The 13,484-nt window shown below is 54.0% G+C and overlaps 2 protein-coding genes across 6 annotated transcripts in view; one reads left to right on the top strand and one right to left on the bottom strand.

The window, feature by feature from the left end:
- The window catches only part of RPL7A (ribosomal protein L7a), an 80,664-nt gene that overhangs the window by 9,451 nt on the left and 57,729 nt on the right, over window positions 1–13,484 (top strand). The gene's annotated exons all lie outside the window — the stretch shown is intronic.
- The window catches only part of RALGDS (ral guanine nucleotide dissociation stimulator), a 55,841-nt gene that overhangs the window by 34,598 nt on the left and 7,759 nt on the right, over window positions 1–13,484 (bottom strand). Inside the window, exon 1 of one of the 5 annotated variants that reach the window (XM_065035696.1) lies at window positions 12,806–12,937. The exons of 1 other annotated variant lie outside the window; for it this stretch is intronic. In XM_065035696.1, the coding sequence (XP_064891768.1) occupies window positions 12,806–12,922 (117 nt within the window). In that variant the 5' untranslated portion in view covers window positions 12,923–12,937. Of the gene's footprint in view, window positions 1–7,212; window positions 11,583–12,805; window positions 12,938–13,484 lie in introns of those variants that run through there. 3 more of the 5 variants (XM_021280042.2, XM_065035698.1, XM_065035697.1) reach the window with 3 other exon arrangements.

Genomic DNA, 13,484 nt, shown 5'->3' with positions numbered 1-13,484 from the left:
GTATTAATACTAAAATCACGTAATTAAAGCACCCCAGGTTCACATCAGACAGAGCCAACATGGAGCCGCACCCAGCTGTCCTTTGCTACACGGGCTGCAGTGTTTTACCACCTCACAAGCACGTCACACTGAAACCAAAGATGCTATTTGCATCAAAACAGCTCTGGATAGTAAGAACAGTGGAACCAAGCTGCTTCAGGACAGGGCTCCTGGCAGGGTAGTTCCTTAGCTTTATTTGAAGCTCACATGACTAAATTCAGTCCTACCTGAAAACAGCAGCGGTACCTATAATGTGTGGCAATGCTTAAATGGAAGAAAATCACTGCTTTATGCATGGGGACAACAGAGCACAGCGAGGGCCAGGGGATCCACCGAAGCCACGTGTTTGCTTTGGAGAGGTGCTGAGAGCCCGAGACACGTCCGTGCTGGCCGAGAAGCAGCCGTGAAGCGAGTGCGTGCCGACATGAGGACATTCCAGCGACACCACGGACCGCAAGAGCAGAGCTTATGTCAGCAAGAAGCGGCATCACCCATGTCTGCATCAGCAGCCGCATCTGAAGGCAGGCAGGGGCCAGCTCAAGGCATTTAATTGCAGGCCAGGTGCACAGAGGGCAGCCCTCTGCTCCAGCATTGCCACTCTCGGCTGTCTCAGCTGCAGCACAGCCCCTGGGCTTGCTGGTTTTGCCGAAACATGGGGTAAATAAATAGGGCCAGCTCTCATGGAGTCCCTCGATGGGAGATGCCCAGGGCTACGTCCATGCTCTGCCATCAGATTTTTGGCTGCAAATGGAGCAAAACCTCCATTTCGCCTGTGTTTGCAGCTGGTACACTCCAAATCAAGGGGCTGTATTGATGACAGACCCAGCCCCAGCCCAGCCCCACTGCAGGACGCAGCATGGGAAGCTGCACAGAGGAGGGATGGGACCACACTGGGATGCAGGAGAGACCCAAACCTACGGCCTTGTGCTTTCTGCATAGGGAGGGCAGGACAATTAGGGCCAAGGTGCCCCTGCGCTCTTGCAAAGACCCTGAATGGGCATCACAACCCGCCTTTGATTGCCTGTAACGTGCCAAACCAGTCAGTAAACCGGATTTACCTTATTTGAACACAAGCGGGCACCGAGCAGCACTGGCAGCCCTCGCGGCACACTCCTGCGACAGCTGCTTCTGCCGGCGCTGCCCTAAGCCCCGATGCAAAGTGACAGCTGACAGCTAATTGTATTGACGGGCGCTTATTGAATGGAACTGTCAGGAGGCAGCTGCTCCGCATCCCGCTGCCGATCTGCTGTTCATCGGGGTGCCAGTCCTGGGGTGCAGAGATGGAGCCAAGTGTCACCAGCAGCACTGGGACCTGATGGCACATCCGCCTCGGCAGCACCCGGAGCCATGAAAAACGTTCTGCTGAGTTCGAGGGTCCCCGTGGTATCACCAGGATGGAAAATGAGAGCAGAGAGTGAGAAAGCCAAAAGCACAGCTAAGAGATCCCATTTCACTTGAGAAAGGGAAAGTGCGAGAGGCAGAGCTTGTGCCTCATGTCTACAGAGCAAAAGCTGCAAGAGGAACAAGCTGTTACGCTGCCCTCAGATTTCAGACAGAGAAGCTGCTGCTAAACCATGGGAGAGAAGAGCAAAGCAATAGAGAAACTCTAGGATGTCACCCTGAACAATAATTTACGTCCCTAGCTAGGGACAGGTTACAATGCCACCAAAATCGGTGGGTTTGCCTTGATTTATACCAGTAGAGGACATGGCACACAGTATTTTACCAGATTTTCTTTGAAGTTTCTGTTCTGCAGGTAGCACTAGCGAGCACAGATCCAGCCGGGCCACTTATAAAAATATACCGAAAGCAGATCAATTGACCAATTACTGGAAATTTCAGCTCCTTCCGCGCTTGTAATACATGGAGAATTAGCATTGCTTTAATGGCACCAATAACCCCATCGAGGCAGCAGTGAGAGTCGGCTGGGCAGTTCCTGCAGCGGGGGAGCACCGCTGAGCACCCAGCTCCACAGTTTCTAGTTTTCTCCAAAATGATGATTCACCCAAGGGAAAAGGAGAGTTTGGCCAAGAGCAGGGATGGAGGGATTGGTTGTTTTTGACTGTAACTGTGGTCAGGAAACAGTCCCAGTGCTCGTTTTCAGCTCCTCCCTCTCGATAACATCTATCATATGCAGTGAGTGGAAAAGAAACAGCCTTTGATATAAACACGACAGAGTTTGATTCATGGCAGTTTGCAGCTATCGCTTCACCACAGTGTTCAGTGCGTGGCTTCAACCCGCGACCAACACAACCAACAACTCCCCGGCCCCGCTTAGCTCCCGGTTAAATCCTTTCCAGCCCTGGCAGAGCCGCACCGAGGGAGCGGGTGATGCTGCTGGGGCTACGGGAGATGCCGAGTGGCTCAGCCCTTGCATTGTCACCACGACAAGAGATTTCACGCCATCCAACCCACCCCATCACCCAAAGGCACCCGCTGCATCCGTGCTGTGGGAGCAGCCCCAGGAAGGGAGCTGAGCCACCTATCCAACACCCAGATTAATTAGTTGCCATTTACACCGCCCTCCAAGGGAATACCTGCGCTGCAGACAGGAACAACAAAGCTGGAAATTAGTAGCTCATTACTGCTGATCTAAAAGTTTTTATTCTATGTGCCAGAGGACAATGTTTCACCCAAGTCACCCAGGTTGCAGTCAGCTAAAACACTTAAGGCTCAACTGAACAAGTTCTCAAATGCAGCAGGTAATAAGTCTGTGCTACGGCAAACCTGGGAACTAATCATTTGTTCCCATCTCCAGCTCCTCTGAGCCTGGCTCTAAGGTCAAACTAAGCTTTTATCTTCTCCTGTATTCCAGCACGCTGGGAAAAAAATAATATTAGAGGAATAAATTAGCATGTGAAATGTAATTTAACTAATTAGCCCACTGGAGTGGAAAATACTCGCTAACCACTTTGAAGTCAAACCTAGCGCACTTGTTAGGATGTCACAGAGGAGACAGAAAGGAGGCGAAGAGGGGGAGCCTGCCAGGACAGGCTCTGGAGGGTGCAAGTGCCTGAGCAGGACACTGAGAATTTCACCTGATCACTTTTCTTCTCGCTCTGTGGAGCTGCATTAAGTGCCCAGCTCAACCACAGCTGTGCTGGAGGTGACCAAAGGCTGTGCTGCACCCCCTCTGACTTGCCATTTACCGGCCATTGCGACAAGCGGGTATTTCCCAGCGATTTTCACCATGACACAGGGCTGGGGCAGCTGTGTGTTATTAACCTTGCATGCACAACCAGGAGTGGGCAGGGGGGATGCACCAGGACTGTGCAAGGTGAGCAGGAGCTCCCCACCATGCCAGGACACCAGCTCACCCATCCCTGCGGGCTCCTGCTCACAGGCAGCGGATATTGCCAATTAAGCCGACAAAGCAACGTGCCATAAAGCTCCATCATGTCAGGGAACTGTCCGAGATGCCACAAAAAGCCGTTATATCACTTGCAACAGCCCGTTCATTGATTTCCCCATCTCCCAGATATAGAAACTGTCGCTCTTTTATTAGCAAAGCTTTGGAGATCACAACCCATAGAAGCAAGAGAGGAACCCTGGGAAATTTTGCAACTGCTGTGGTTGAATTATGAAAGGGAGGGACTGACGTCCTCATCGAAAGCCAGCAAGAGAGACAGAGACAAGCCTCCTCTGCCCAACACACACCACACATGCTCTGCTGCCTGCTGGTGAAACGCTCCCAAAAGGAGCCCCGCTCCATGCTGCGACAGAGCAGTTTCCCTGGAAAACCCAAGTATGAGACATGGACCCAACAGTGTTGCTGTCCTGAGAGAACAGGTTTGACCTGGGGGCTCATGTCTTTGTGGGGTGTCCCAATCTGGGCTCCACCTGTCTCCTTCACTCCTTTTTGAGGCCAAATCCCTGCTCCCCTTGGAACCAGCCTGAAAGGGGTCAGCTGTGTGTTCAGTGAATGGATCTGCAGCATGAGGAAAGCCCGTTATTAAAGCCAGGCCTTCCCACAGCGATGCTCCAACTGGTGATGGAGAATGATGGACAGGATGCTGCAGAGGAGCTCTGCTGAGGTTATTTCCACACCATGCCTTGCACGTTTGGAAGCTCCAGGCTCGAGAGATGGCAGGATTTGTCCTCAGGGAAGGGTACAGACCTGACAGCAACCCGGGTGTGCCAGGTCTCAGCAGGAGGACGTGCAACAGTGACCAGATGCTCCCGTGGCCACATCAGATCAGCTGCCAGCGGGAGCCAGGAGCACCGCAGGGCGCAGCTCCTCTCCTGTGGCTTTTGGCTTCCCCAGCACCTCCCGCCTGATGAGACGTGATGCTCCTTTTGCAAAGGCCAGAGAGGGGTTGAGCAGGTTGCCAAGTGCCAGCCCAGCTGCAGAGGAACACCCACACAGCACCTCTGCAAAGGGCAGCGGGGCTCAGGGCGGTGCAGCCGAGCCCCACAGTGCTGGGAAACCCCTGACTCCCTTCCCATCTAGCTGATTTGTTTTACTTGAACTTGCAAGAGGTCAGGAAGGCAGCACTGGGCCAGGGCCAGCCCGCTGTGGCGCAGGCAGGGTCCAACCACTCATTAGCACATTCCCTGGTTGAATAAATTTCTGGCCCCCCATCTCTCACTAGGGCTTCCTTTGAGTGCCAGCATCTAAAGGTCCCCATGTAACATGGTTCCTAAACTTTTCCCAGCCTGCTCATGCCATCTCCAAGAAGAGCAGCAATTCATGAACCTCAAAGTCCTGAAATAGAGGTGGGAATGCCAACGCGGCTCCCTCCACCATGCCCACGCAGACTTGGGAGATGAGCAGGTACCGGCACACGGGTGGGCGTGAGACACTAAACCCTGCCTGGCTGGGCGGAATCTCTCAGCTGCAAAAGGAGTTTCCCCATCGTTCCCCAGACAGAAATGCCGCTTGGGACTTCCCCGCTGACATTTCCCCACCAGCCTGTGCTTTGCAGCAGAGGGAGGTACCAGCTCCACACCGGTGCAGGAGCTGCTACACCCCTACTTTCCAGGAGAAGAAACGGGAGTGAGCATCCTCAGCCCCGAAGCAGCGGTACCTGAGCACAGAGAGGCAGCACGGTCCCCAATCCACCTCCTGCTCATGGGTGCTGCCAACCAAAGCTCAGCCCTGGCGGCTCATCCTGCTCTGCCCAGTGCAGGGGATAGAAGCACCAGCAGAGCCTTGAGCTGGGAGAGGTGATCACGGGTGGGAAACGCACACGGAGCAACACGGAGAGCCTCAGTTTAAGTAGGAATGGGGATGGTGGAGACCATGCTCCCAGCCTGACCTCGTGGCAGTTTGAGTCTCCACAGGAAAGCGCTGACCCTTTCTGCCCTGCACAGCGGGTGACGCCCCAGCGATGACCTGAGTGCTGGGGACACCCCGATGTGCCAGATTACGGATGTGCCAGAGTATGAACGTGCCAGATTATGACCAGTGCCTCACCATGACACAGCTCCTGGGACTGGCTGTGACCCAGCGGCTGCCACAGGGTTAGTGGGACTCCCTAAAAACCCAACCAACCAACACACCCTTTAATGCAGTGCATGACCCCTTACAAAATATTTTTCTTTTCTGCAATAAAACCAGGAATAAGATCAGCAAGTGGAGGTTGTTTTCAAGCAACCCAGACCAGAGCATCCCCTGCACCCACTCCCAGGCGAGCACAGGTGTCCAGCTCAGACTTCCCCCTCTGCAGGGAGCGAAGCCTCCACCCGTGTCAGGCAAACCCTGAGGATCCCCCGCGCTGCACCACGGGCCGCAGGGAAACCCAGCACCAGATTGTGCTGCTGAGCAGCTATCGCATAGTGTAAGACCTGAGAAATCTGCTGCTTGAATTAAAATAAAATAAAAAAATCAAGCTAAATGAGAACAAAGCATCCAGGCACTGGTTCACCCGCTTCACCCCATGCTCCAGCCACCTCCTAGCGCCCAGCTGCCCTCCCTCCCTCCCACACTGCGGGAAGCACCGGCGCCGCTTTTGGGGCACATTTCCCAGCCCCGGCACACCCCACCAGCTCTGCAGTGGCCGTCACAGGTATCCTCATTAGTGCAGCAACACAGTAGATCCCGGCAAAGCCCTGAGGCGTTTCTAAATATAGGAGGCTGTCTGCAAGTCCCCTGTCCCTGCAGAGACACTTGCAGGTTGCTGAGCTGGGGCTGGGGCTGCCCACCCCTGCTGAGATCCAACACATCACCCTGCAGGAAAGTCCTCCCTCCTCCAAGGGAGGTGAGCTGGTTTCTGTACTGTCATTTCACCTCTTTAACACATATAATGTAGAAGAGAAGGTAAAATTAACCGTGACATACCAATTGTTTGCCATCAAGAAAATTCAGATTTAAGGCTCCTGCAGTGACATTACAAACACTGAACACACGCACACACACACACACACACACAGCAAGAATGTGGGCTTTTGCTGCTCCAAAATCAAAGCAAGTTTTTGCCGTTTAATAACACGTGAATCACACCCCTAACCCCTGCACAGGCAGGACCCCAAACGCTCACCACCCACCAGTCATGGAAAGCATTGCCCCCTATTTTGGCTTCTCCAGTAGCTTTATCACAGGGTTTCCTCCTGCACAGTCAGGTTGTGGTGTATTTCTGAGAGGCAGAGTTAAGGTGAATCACCAGGAATCCCCTGACCTGAGCACATCAGGAAACCTCCACCTCAGTGCTGCAACCAACACCAATTTTTGCATCATGGGCCAGACCCTGCACGGTGTTGCAGCCGCAGAACAGCAGCCGAGTGAGGGGGCAGGATCGGTGCCCCGGGCAGAACCAGGCAGGGCAGCACCGAGGCGTGCGGAGGCAGAGCCAAGCTCTGCAGCCCTCGCTGCCTTCCGGGTTCTCACACCCATCGGCCACCCCAGGACGGACACAGCAAACACTCCCTTTTGCACCGAGAGACAACCCAAGTCTTTCACCATCCAGGAAGGCTTCCTCTCCCTCCCAAACTCCTCCTTGCATTTTGGTGCCCTGGATTTGGCAAGTGCCACAGTCTGCCTCAAAAATACACCACTTCAGAGAGGAAACGGTCACATCTGGAGGCGGTGCCAGCCCTTGGCAGCTTTCACTTTGCCAGAAGTTCACCACCCCCGGGTAGCGCCGGGGTGGGGTCACGGCACCTCTCTGCCCCTCGCACACCCACCTCATCCCTGGAGCCGAAATCGGGCTGGTGTTTCAATTGCCTTCTACTTACATCATCATCCTGCACGCTCAGGGGGATATCCAGCATGCACATCTGCACGGGCTGCACCAGAGCCTTCTGCACGTTGAACAAAGGTTTTGCCTCCATCTTCCCAGGGATGGAGGGGCTGCTCATCCTTCTCCCTCTCCTCCGCGGCTCCTCTGCCAGGAGCAGGGTCCAGCCCAGGCAGCGAAACGGCTTGGAGATCTCTCCCCGCTCGATTTTGTCAGCGCATCTTGTCAACAGCTGCCGCTTCTGCTGCTCTAAGAGGTCTTACTTCCTTCCTTGCAAATCAAAGAGCTGCGAGAAGCCGCACCGAGAGGCTGTGTGTGCGCGTGTGTGAGCGAGTGCGCCTGTGTGCGTGCGCGTGTGTAGCCGGCGATGCTCCCGAGGTCGGTGAAACAGCCCTTTGCGAGCGTGCCACGGCACGCCGCCTTCCCCAGCCGCTCCTTTCTTTCAGGGCGATCTCGGCGCTGGCTCCGGCTGCTGCTTTTTGCACCGGCACGAGGCTTCCATCCTCATCGACATGCGGCACTCACAAACCCCATGCATTGTCTCCGAGACACAACAGGTCCTGCCTGCTGTTGATTTCTGATTATGATCAAACTGTGCCTGCAGTAGCTACAGCATTTCCCTCTGGCTGTTGTGGCAGGCAAACGAGCAGAGCTGGAAGGATGAGAGGGTGTGAGACACAGAGAGACTGATCCGAGCTGGAGCCTCCCCTTTTCTTCCCTTCTCTGTGTCCATCCCTGCTTTCCATTGTCAGCGGCAGTTTCAGCTCAATGCCTTCCTGCACTCCCAGGACCACAGTGAGGCTTAAATAATTCACATTCAGAGAGCACTTGGGAACGTTACGGCACTGAAAATGCAGCATGGCATTGAGAGACAGTGAATATTGGTGATCACTTTGTTTGTAGGTCAATTCTGTATGGAAAGTTTTGCCCAGGTGAGCCTGGCACCAGCTGCCTTTTCCACCAGAGAGCCTGAACTCCAAAACAGAGTTTTGCTCAAGGGAATATGGCACAAAACGTGGTGGGTTTCTGTTTCATTTTCGGGTTTTTTTGTCCCACTTCAGGGCTGCCCCTTGCTCCCAACCGGGCAAAGCTCTGGGACGGTGCAGCCTTGTCCTGGTTTTCCCAAACTCAGCCACTGCCCACACGCAGCACGCCTGGGTTCAGAGCAGCACCAAGGCGCCCTGCTGAGCCCAGCATTCCTGCGGTGTTAGGTAAGCTGGACTTGGTGAGCCCCGCTCAGCGCCAGCCCCGCTCCCTCCTGGCCTCCCGGCTGGGCTGAGTCATCTGCAGAGGAACCAGAGCCGTCCAAGACGCTGGGGTTAGACGGGTCTCACGTACACACGGAGCCTTCGTGCTGCTCACAGTTAGAGTTGGGCATCTGCCCAACATGCTGGGGCAGCGCATGGGACCACGGCAGGGTCCAGCTCCCAGGAGAAACACAAGGGTGAGAAAACCAGAGCAGCAATGGGAACTAATGGACAAGCCTGGAACAACACCAGATAGGGATAAACGCACCATAAATAAGTTTTAACTGGAAATCAGACAGAAGTTTCAACCACTGTACTGCCAAGACGAGCAGCAGCACAGGACGCAGAGACCAGCGCTGCAGCAGCCCCGGGAACGGCCTTGCAGGGAAAGAGAGATGGGAGATCACGGCTACAGCGCACGGACAAAGCAATATTTCCAGGGCCACCTCCCAGTTTCTGGCTGACAGCATTTTGGCAACTGTCTGGCTCTTTTCATAGCAGAAAGGTAGTGCCACAGCCCAGGGAACACCCCGGCAGGGCCAGTTACTGTGCCTCTATGTACGTGATGTCTTGCTGACTCAATATAACGTGTGCTCCCATGGAGGACAGTCCCACGTTTCACGTTGCCATCAGCAGTAAGGAGATGTGCCTCCAGCACAGGCAGTGCCCACAGTTCTGGTTCCAGGAAAGGCGATTCAAACCCCCACTTTAGCCCCAGCTCAGGTTACTCACCTCCCCGCAGCAGCAGGTCGGCAGGGCACAGCTTTCCAACAACAACTTTCCAGTAATAAGCTGGGCTTGGCCATGATTTCACCTTTCAATGGGCCTAAGTGACTGCACCAACATCCTGAGAAGGACACAGATTTCACACTCAAGTGCCAGAACCTCCACCAGTCCCAGGAACCCACTCATCATCCTGCTCAGCGACTGATCTTTCCCATGGGAACAAGAATCTCTGCGAGGTGGCATGGAGGTGTGGAAGTCCCATCATCTGCTGGTGTCTGGGTCTGCAGGGCTTCCCCAGACCTCACAATAACAGCAAAGGACAGATGACAGATGATGTAACTCCAGAGCACTGGCAGGGGCTCAATCCACTTTGCTGGTCCCCAGAGCCCAGCAAGCTCCCACCAGGCAGCTGTAAAGATGCTAAAGGGATAAATCCTCTGGAAGAGTCACAAACCACAAAGGCAGACTGTGAAGGAAAGGAAAACTACAAGTGCAGAGTCCCAGGATTGATGCCAGGCATAGCAACAGAGGTTGGATGAAAAAACAGCTGCTCCAGAGAACTGTCTCAAACTGACAGCAACGGGATGCAGTGGACAGGGCTGACGGGACATGAAGACTGTGCATGGAACGCTGTGGCCAGGTAACCAGCCAGATGTCGTGGGCATTCACACAGTCCTAGAGACAACGTGAAACCTTCTCCTCCTCACCAGCTCTGGTCTGTCCACCCACCAGTCTCCCCAGCAACCAGCATGAAACACCGGGGAACATCACAGTCCTCCAACAGAAACCAGCAAAGTGGTTTTGAACAATTTCCCATTGGGAGATTTTCAGCAGTACAAGGCAAAGATTCCCCCGGCATCAAACCAGCCGAGACAGGACAATCCCACGCAGAGTTTTGAACGACAGCTTCATCCTACTTCTCCAGTCTGGCTGCCACGAGTGGAAACTGCTACGATCCCAGATCCTCCAGCAACGGCAGCTGAGCAGCTTAAATGTACCGCTGATGGGTGACAGAAGAGCATCCCCACACACCCAAGGAGCGGGGAGCCCTGCGACGGCTGGGGGAGAAATCACCCCCCGCTATCACTGTCCCCCAGCAGCCACTCCTGGCAGACAGGGAAGCCCCAGCACAGCCACCAATTCCCCATTTCATTTTGCACTGGGGCTTTATTGTTTCCTGCAGACCCAGCTGAGCAGATAAAGCCCATCATGAGACCTCACTGCTTAGCAACCATTACTGGAAAAAACACTGTTTTCCAGTAACAGTCTTGGCAGGAACAGAGCAACTGCAGGGCAAATAAAATGCAATCCCTATGCCAAATGCATCCTGCTCCCAACTGCTTGACTGCTGCTCCAGGGAGAGACCGACTCCTGCACTGGGAAGTGCATCTATTTCTTAAGGTCTGAACCTTCCTACCCTGCAAACACATCGTTTTGGGCATATCGTGATGGACCACGACTGAATCTCTGCATAGGTGGATGTAGGTTTCAGTGACAAACTCATGCACAGGAGGATCTTCATATCCAGCAGAGCTGTGATGGTGTGAACAACCAGAACACCCTGAGAACCAGTGACCAACCTCTCCCACCATGCTGGTCGTTCCTTATGCCCCGTGACTCATGAGTACAAAGGCCCACCTAAGGAAGGCTGGCTCCAATGCTTGATGCAGTCGAGCATCAAAGACTTCCACAAAATTAAAGAAATTCCACAGAAATAACAATGGTGAGTTTGTTTTTCAAAGGAAATTGCAACTCCATGTATTGTCTGCAAGCCCAAACGTCACTGCATCCTGCACAAGAACGCTGTATTTGAAGAGAAGTGACACAAAACCAACTGGTTTATTTTCACTATGCGAGGCCGGTAGAAAGGCAAAGAGGAAACAAAGCAGCATGATGAATAAAAGGCAAATGGAAAATCCCAACAGCTCTTCCCCTTTGATACTTAGCAGTAACAGAAAAGAGGAAATCTGCTTTCGAAAACACAGAAACCTCAAGCTGACAGCATCCCACTGAAGAAAACTCACATTTACTGAAAGCCTGCAGGTAGGCTGAGTGAGGCAGACACAGGCATAGACACAAAGCTGGATGCCCAGTGGGACTTTGTGGAGGCTGTGGGCAGGTAGGACACCCGCATCTCCGTGCAATCAAAGGCACCTGGGTATCTGAGCACACAGGTGCCTCTGTACATCCCATTTGAAATCTGTCTTGTCCAAGTGAGTTATGAAAACAAACCCCCCTGATTCATATCTGCGCCCTTGCTCCTAGGTATTTATTTGACAAAGCTGCCCTTGTTCCCTCAAAATTACTCCTGATAGCAGCCACAGCCCATGCTGCACCTTGCACCTCTGGAAACCCATCTGGCATTCAGCATCCTGAGCCAAATAAATTCATGTGCTCCCCAGAATAGATATGTATGCAAAATTAATTTGCAATCAAGCCCGCGTGAAGCATGAGACGGCCTTTTAATAGGTGCAGAGCAGCAATTACTAATGCAAAGTGAAAGCCAACAAGCATTAAAGGGGGGGAATCAATTAGCTTTCTTGGGATTCCTCTACACATTTGCCACTTGAGGGATTTCAATTTCCACGCTCCCCTGGGTGCTGAGAGTGCACCCTGGGAGCCACCACGTCCCGTGGGGAGGGGATGGGGACACTTCCCTGTGGCATCCCCCTGCATGGTCCCTGTGATGCTGCTGTGCCTGACCAGTCTCCATGGAGACGGTCACTGCAGCAACGGAGACCAGAGGTGCAGATGCAAAGGAGAGCAAGGATCACTTCTTCCCCATGGCAGAGGGACTGTCAGGTACCCACACGCTTCCTTTCTGCTTCCAAGACCGTTTCCCTGCATCAGCGGGATAAAAGAGCTCTGCCACACAATCCAGCTGCCTCGTCCTGTTCTGAAAGCGCTTCATCCTGTTGAAATCAGTCCCACAGGAGCTGGTAATATTGAGCTGTCACGGTGGGTACAACACTGGGAGGGCGCTGAGCTCCCGGCTGTCATGGCAACAGTTTATTGAGTTTCCATAACCGCCTTTTCCCCTGGAGGTGGGGACAGAGCCCAGGCTGGGGACACTGACGCAGTAGTCCCCAGGTGTGCACAGCTGGGGAGCCCAGGGTGGGCAGAGCTGTTCTAGGTCTGGCCATGATGCTGGTCACTGCACCACTGCTTGTGCACGGGGTGGAGGAAGGACCCTGTGTCCCTGGGCAGATGTCACAGAACAGGTCCTTCCTGCCCCAAGTGGCACCAGCACCTTGTACCACCACGCTGCAGGTGGGCAAGAGAGACAGTCACCAAATGGCTCAGCTGTCCCCATGCCAGGCTCTTCCCACTGCAAACAACATCTTTGCTAAAGAAGAAAAAGGTCCTGGGGAAATGGAAAGCTGAGGGTACCAGCAAGCCATGGCAATCCCCGCCGTTATCAATTATAATTTCTCTGCAAGGGGTTATTCCACGTGCCAACCAGGGCAGAGCAGCAGCCGTCTGTGGTCAGAGACCAGACGGGCAGCAAGGCCAGGGCATCTCTCTGGGCATATGTCTGCATGCAAACAGGGGGTGCACAGACGAGATGTATCGCATCACTACCTGCAGCACTGGCCAGAGACAGACTAATTCACCCACCTGGCCAAGCCTCCAGCACTGCGCAGGGCTGTTCTCTCCAGCATATTCTCCAGAGCCTAGTTGAAGCTTAAACAAACCCAAAGGAGGAGGTTCCCGTTCCCCCACCCCTGCTGCCATTGCTGCTCACTTGGCAGACAACAAACCGCTGGCTCAAAGAGATAAGAGTAAGAGACACAGCTGCAGCGGCTCGGAGTTTTCCAGCCCTACGCCCGAAGCCAAGGCTCTCCCAGTCCTCCCTCTTCACGCCTGTTTTGCAGGCTAGTGTGTTTAAAGGAGTTTCCACCATGTGCAGTCCCCTCTGCCAGCTTGTGTTAGCCAGGGGGTTGGAAAACCCTTGTTGCATGGACAGATTCCTGAAGCAGGTTGCTTTTCCTGGAAGTTTCCTTCAGGGCTCCCTCCCATTCAGCTGCCTCCCACCCTCCCGTTACAACAGCAAAGGGTTTGATGTTGTTTCCTGGGCTGCAAGGGGAGCTGATACCTTTTGCAGACCTCTCCCAAGAGCCACAGCCCCATATCAGGGTGCAAGAGACATTTTAAGCCTGGACCCCCCACAGGAGGCTGAGTGGGGGAAGGACAGGGCAGGGTGGGACTGACCAAACCCCAAGGCTGTCAGCTTCGGTGGACACAGTCCAGAGAGCGTGGGCCCCTTCCCTGACCTCCCTGAGGGCTGCAGCTGGAC

The sequence above is a fragment of the Columba livia genome, chromosome 19 (genome assembly GCF_036013475.1).
Source record: "Columba livia isolate bColLiv1 breed racing homer chromosome 19, bColLiv1.pat.W.v2, whole genome shotgun sequence".
In the NCBI taxonomy this organism is placed as follows: domain Eukaryota; kingdom Metazoa; phylum Chordata; class Aves; order Columbiformes; family Columbidae; genus Columba; species Columba livia.
This window is presented reverse-complemented; position numbering and strand designations above follow the sequence as displayed.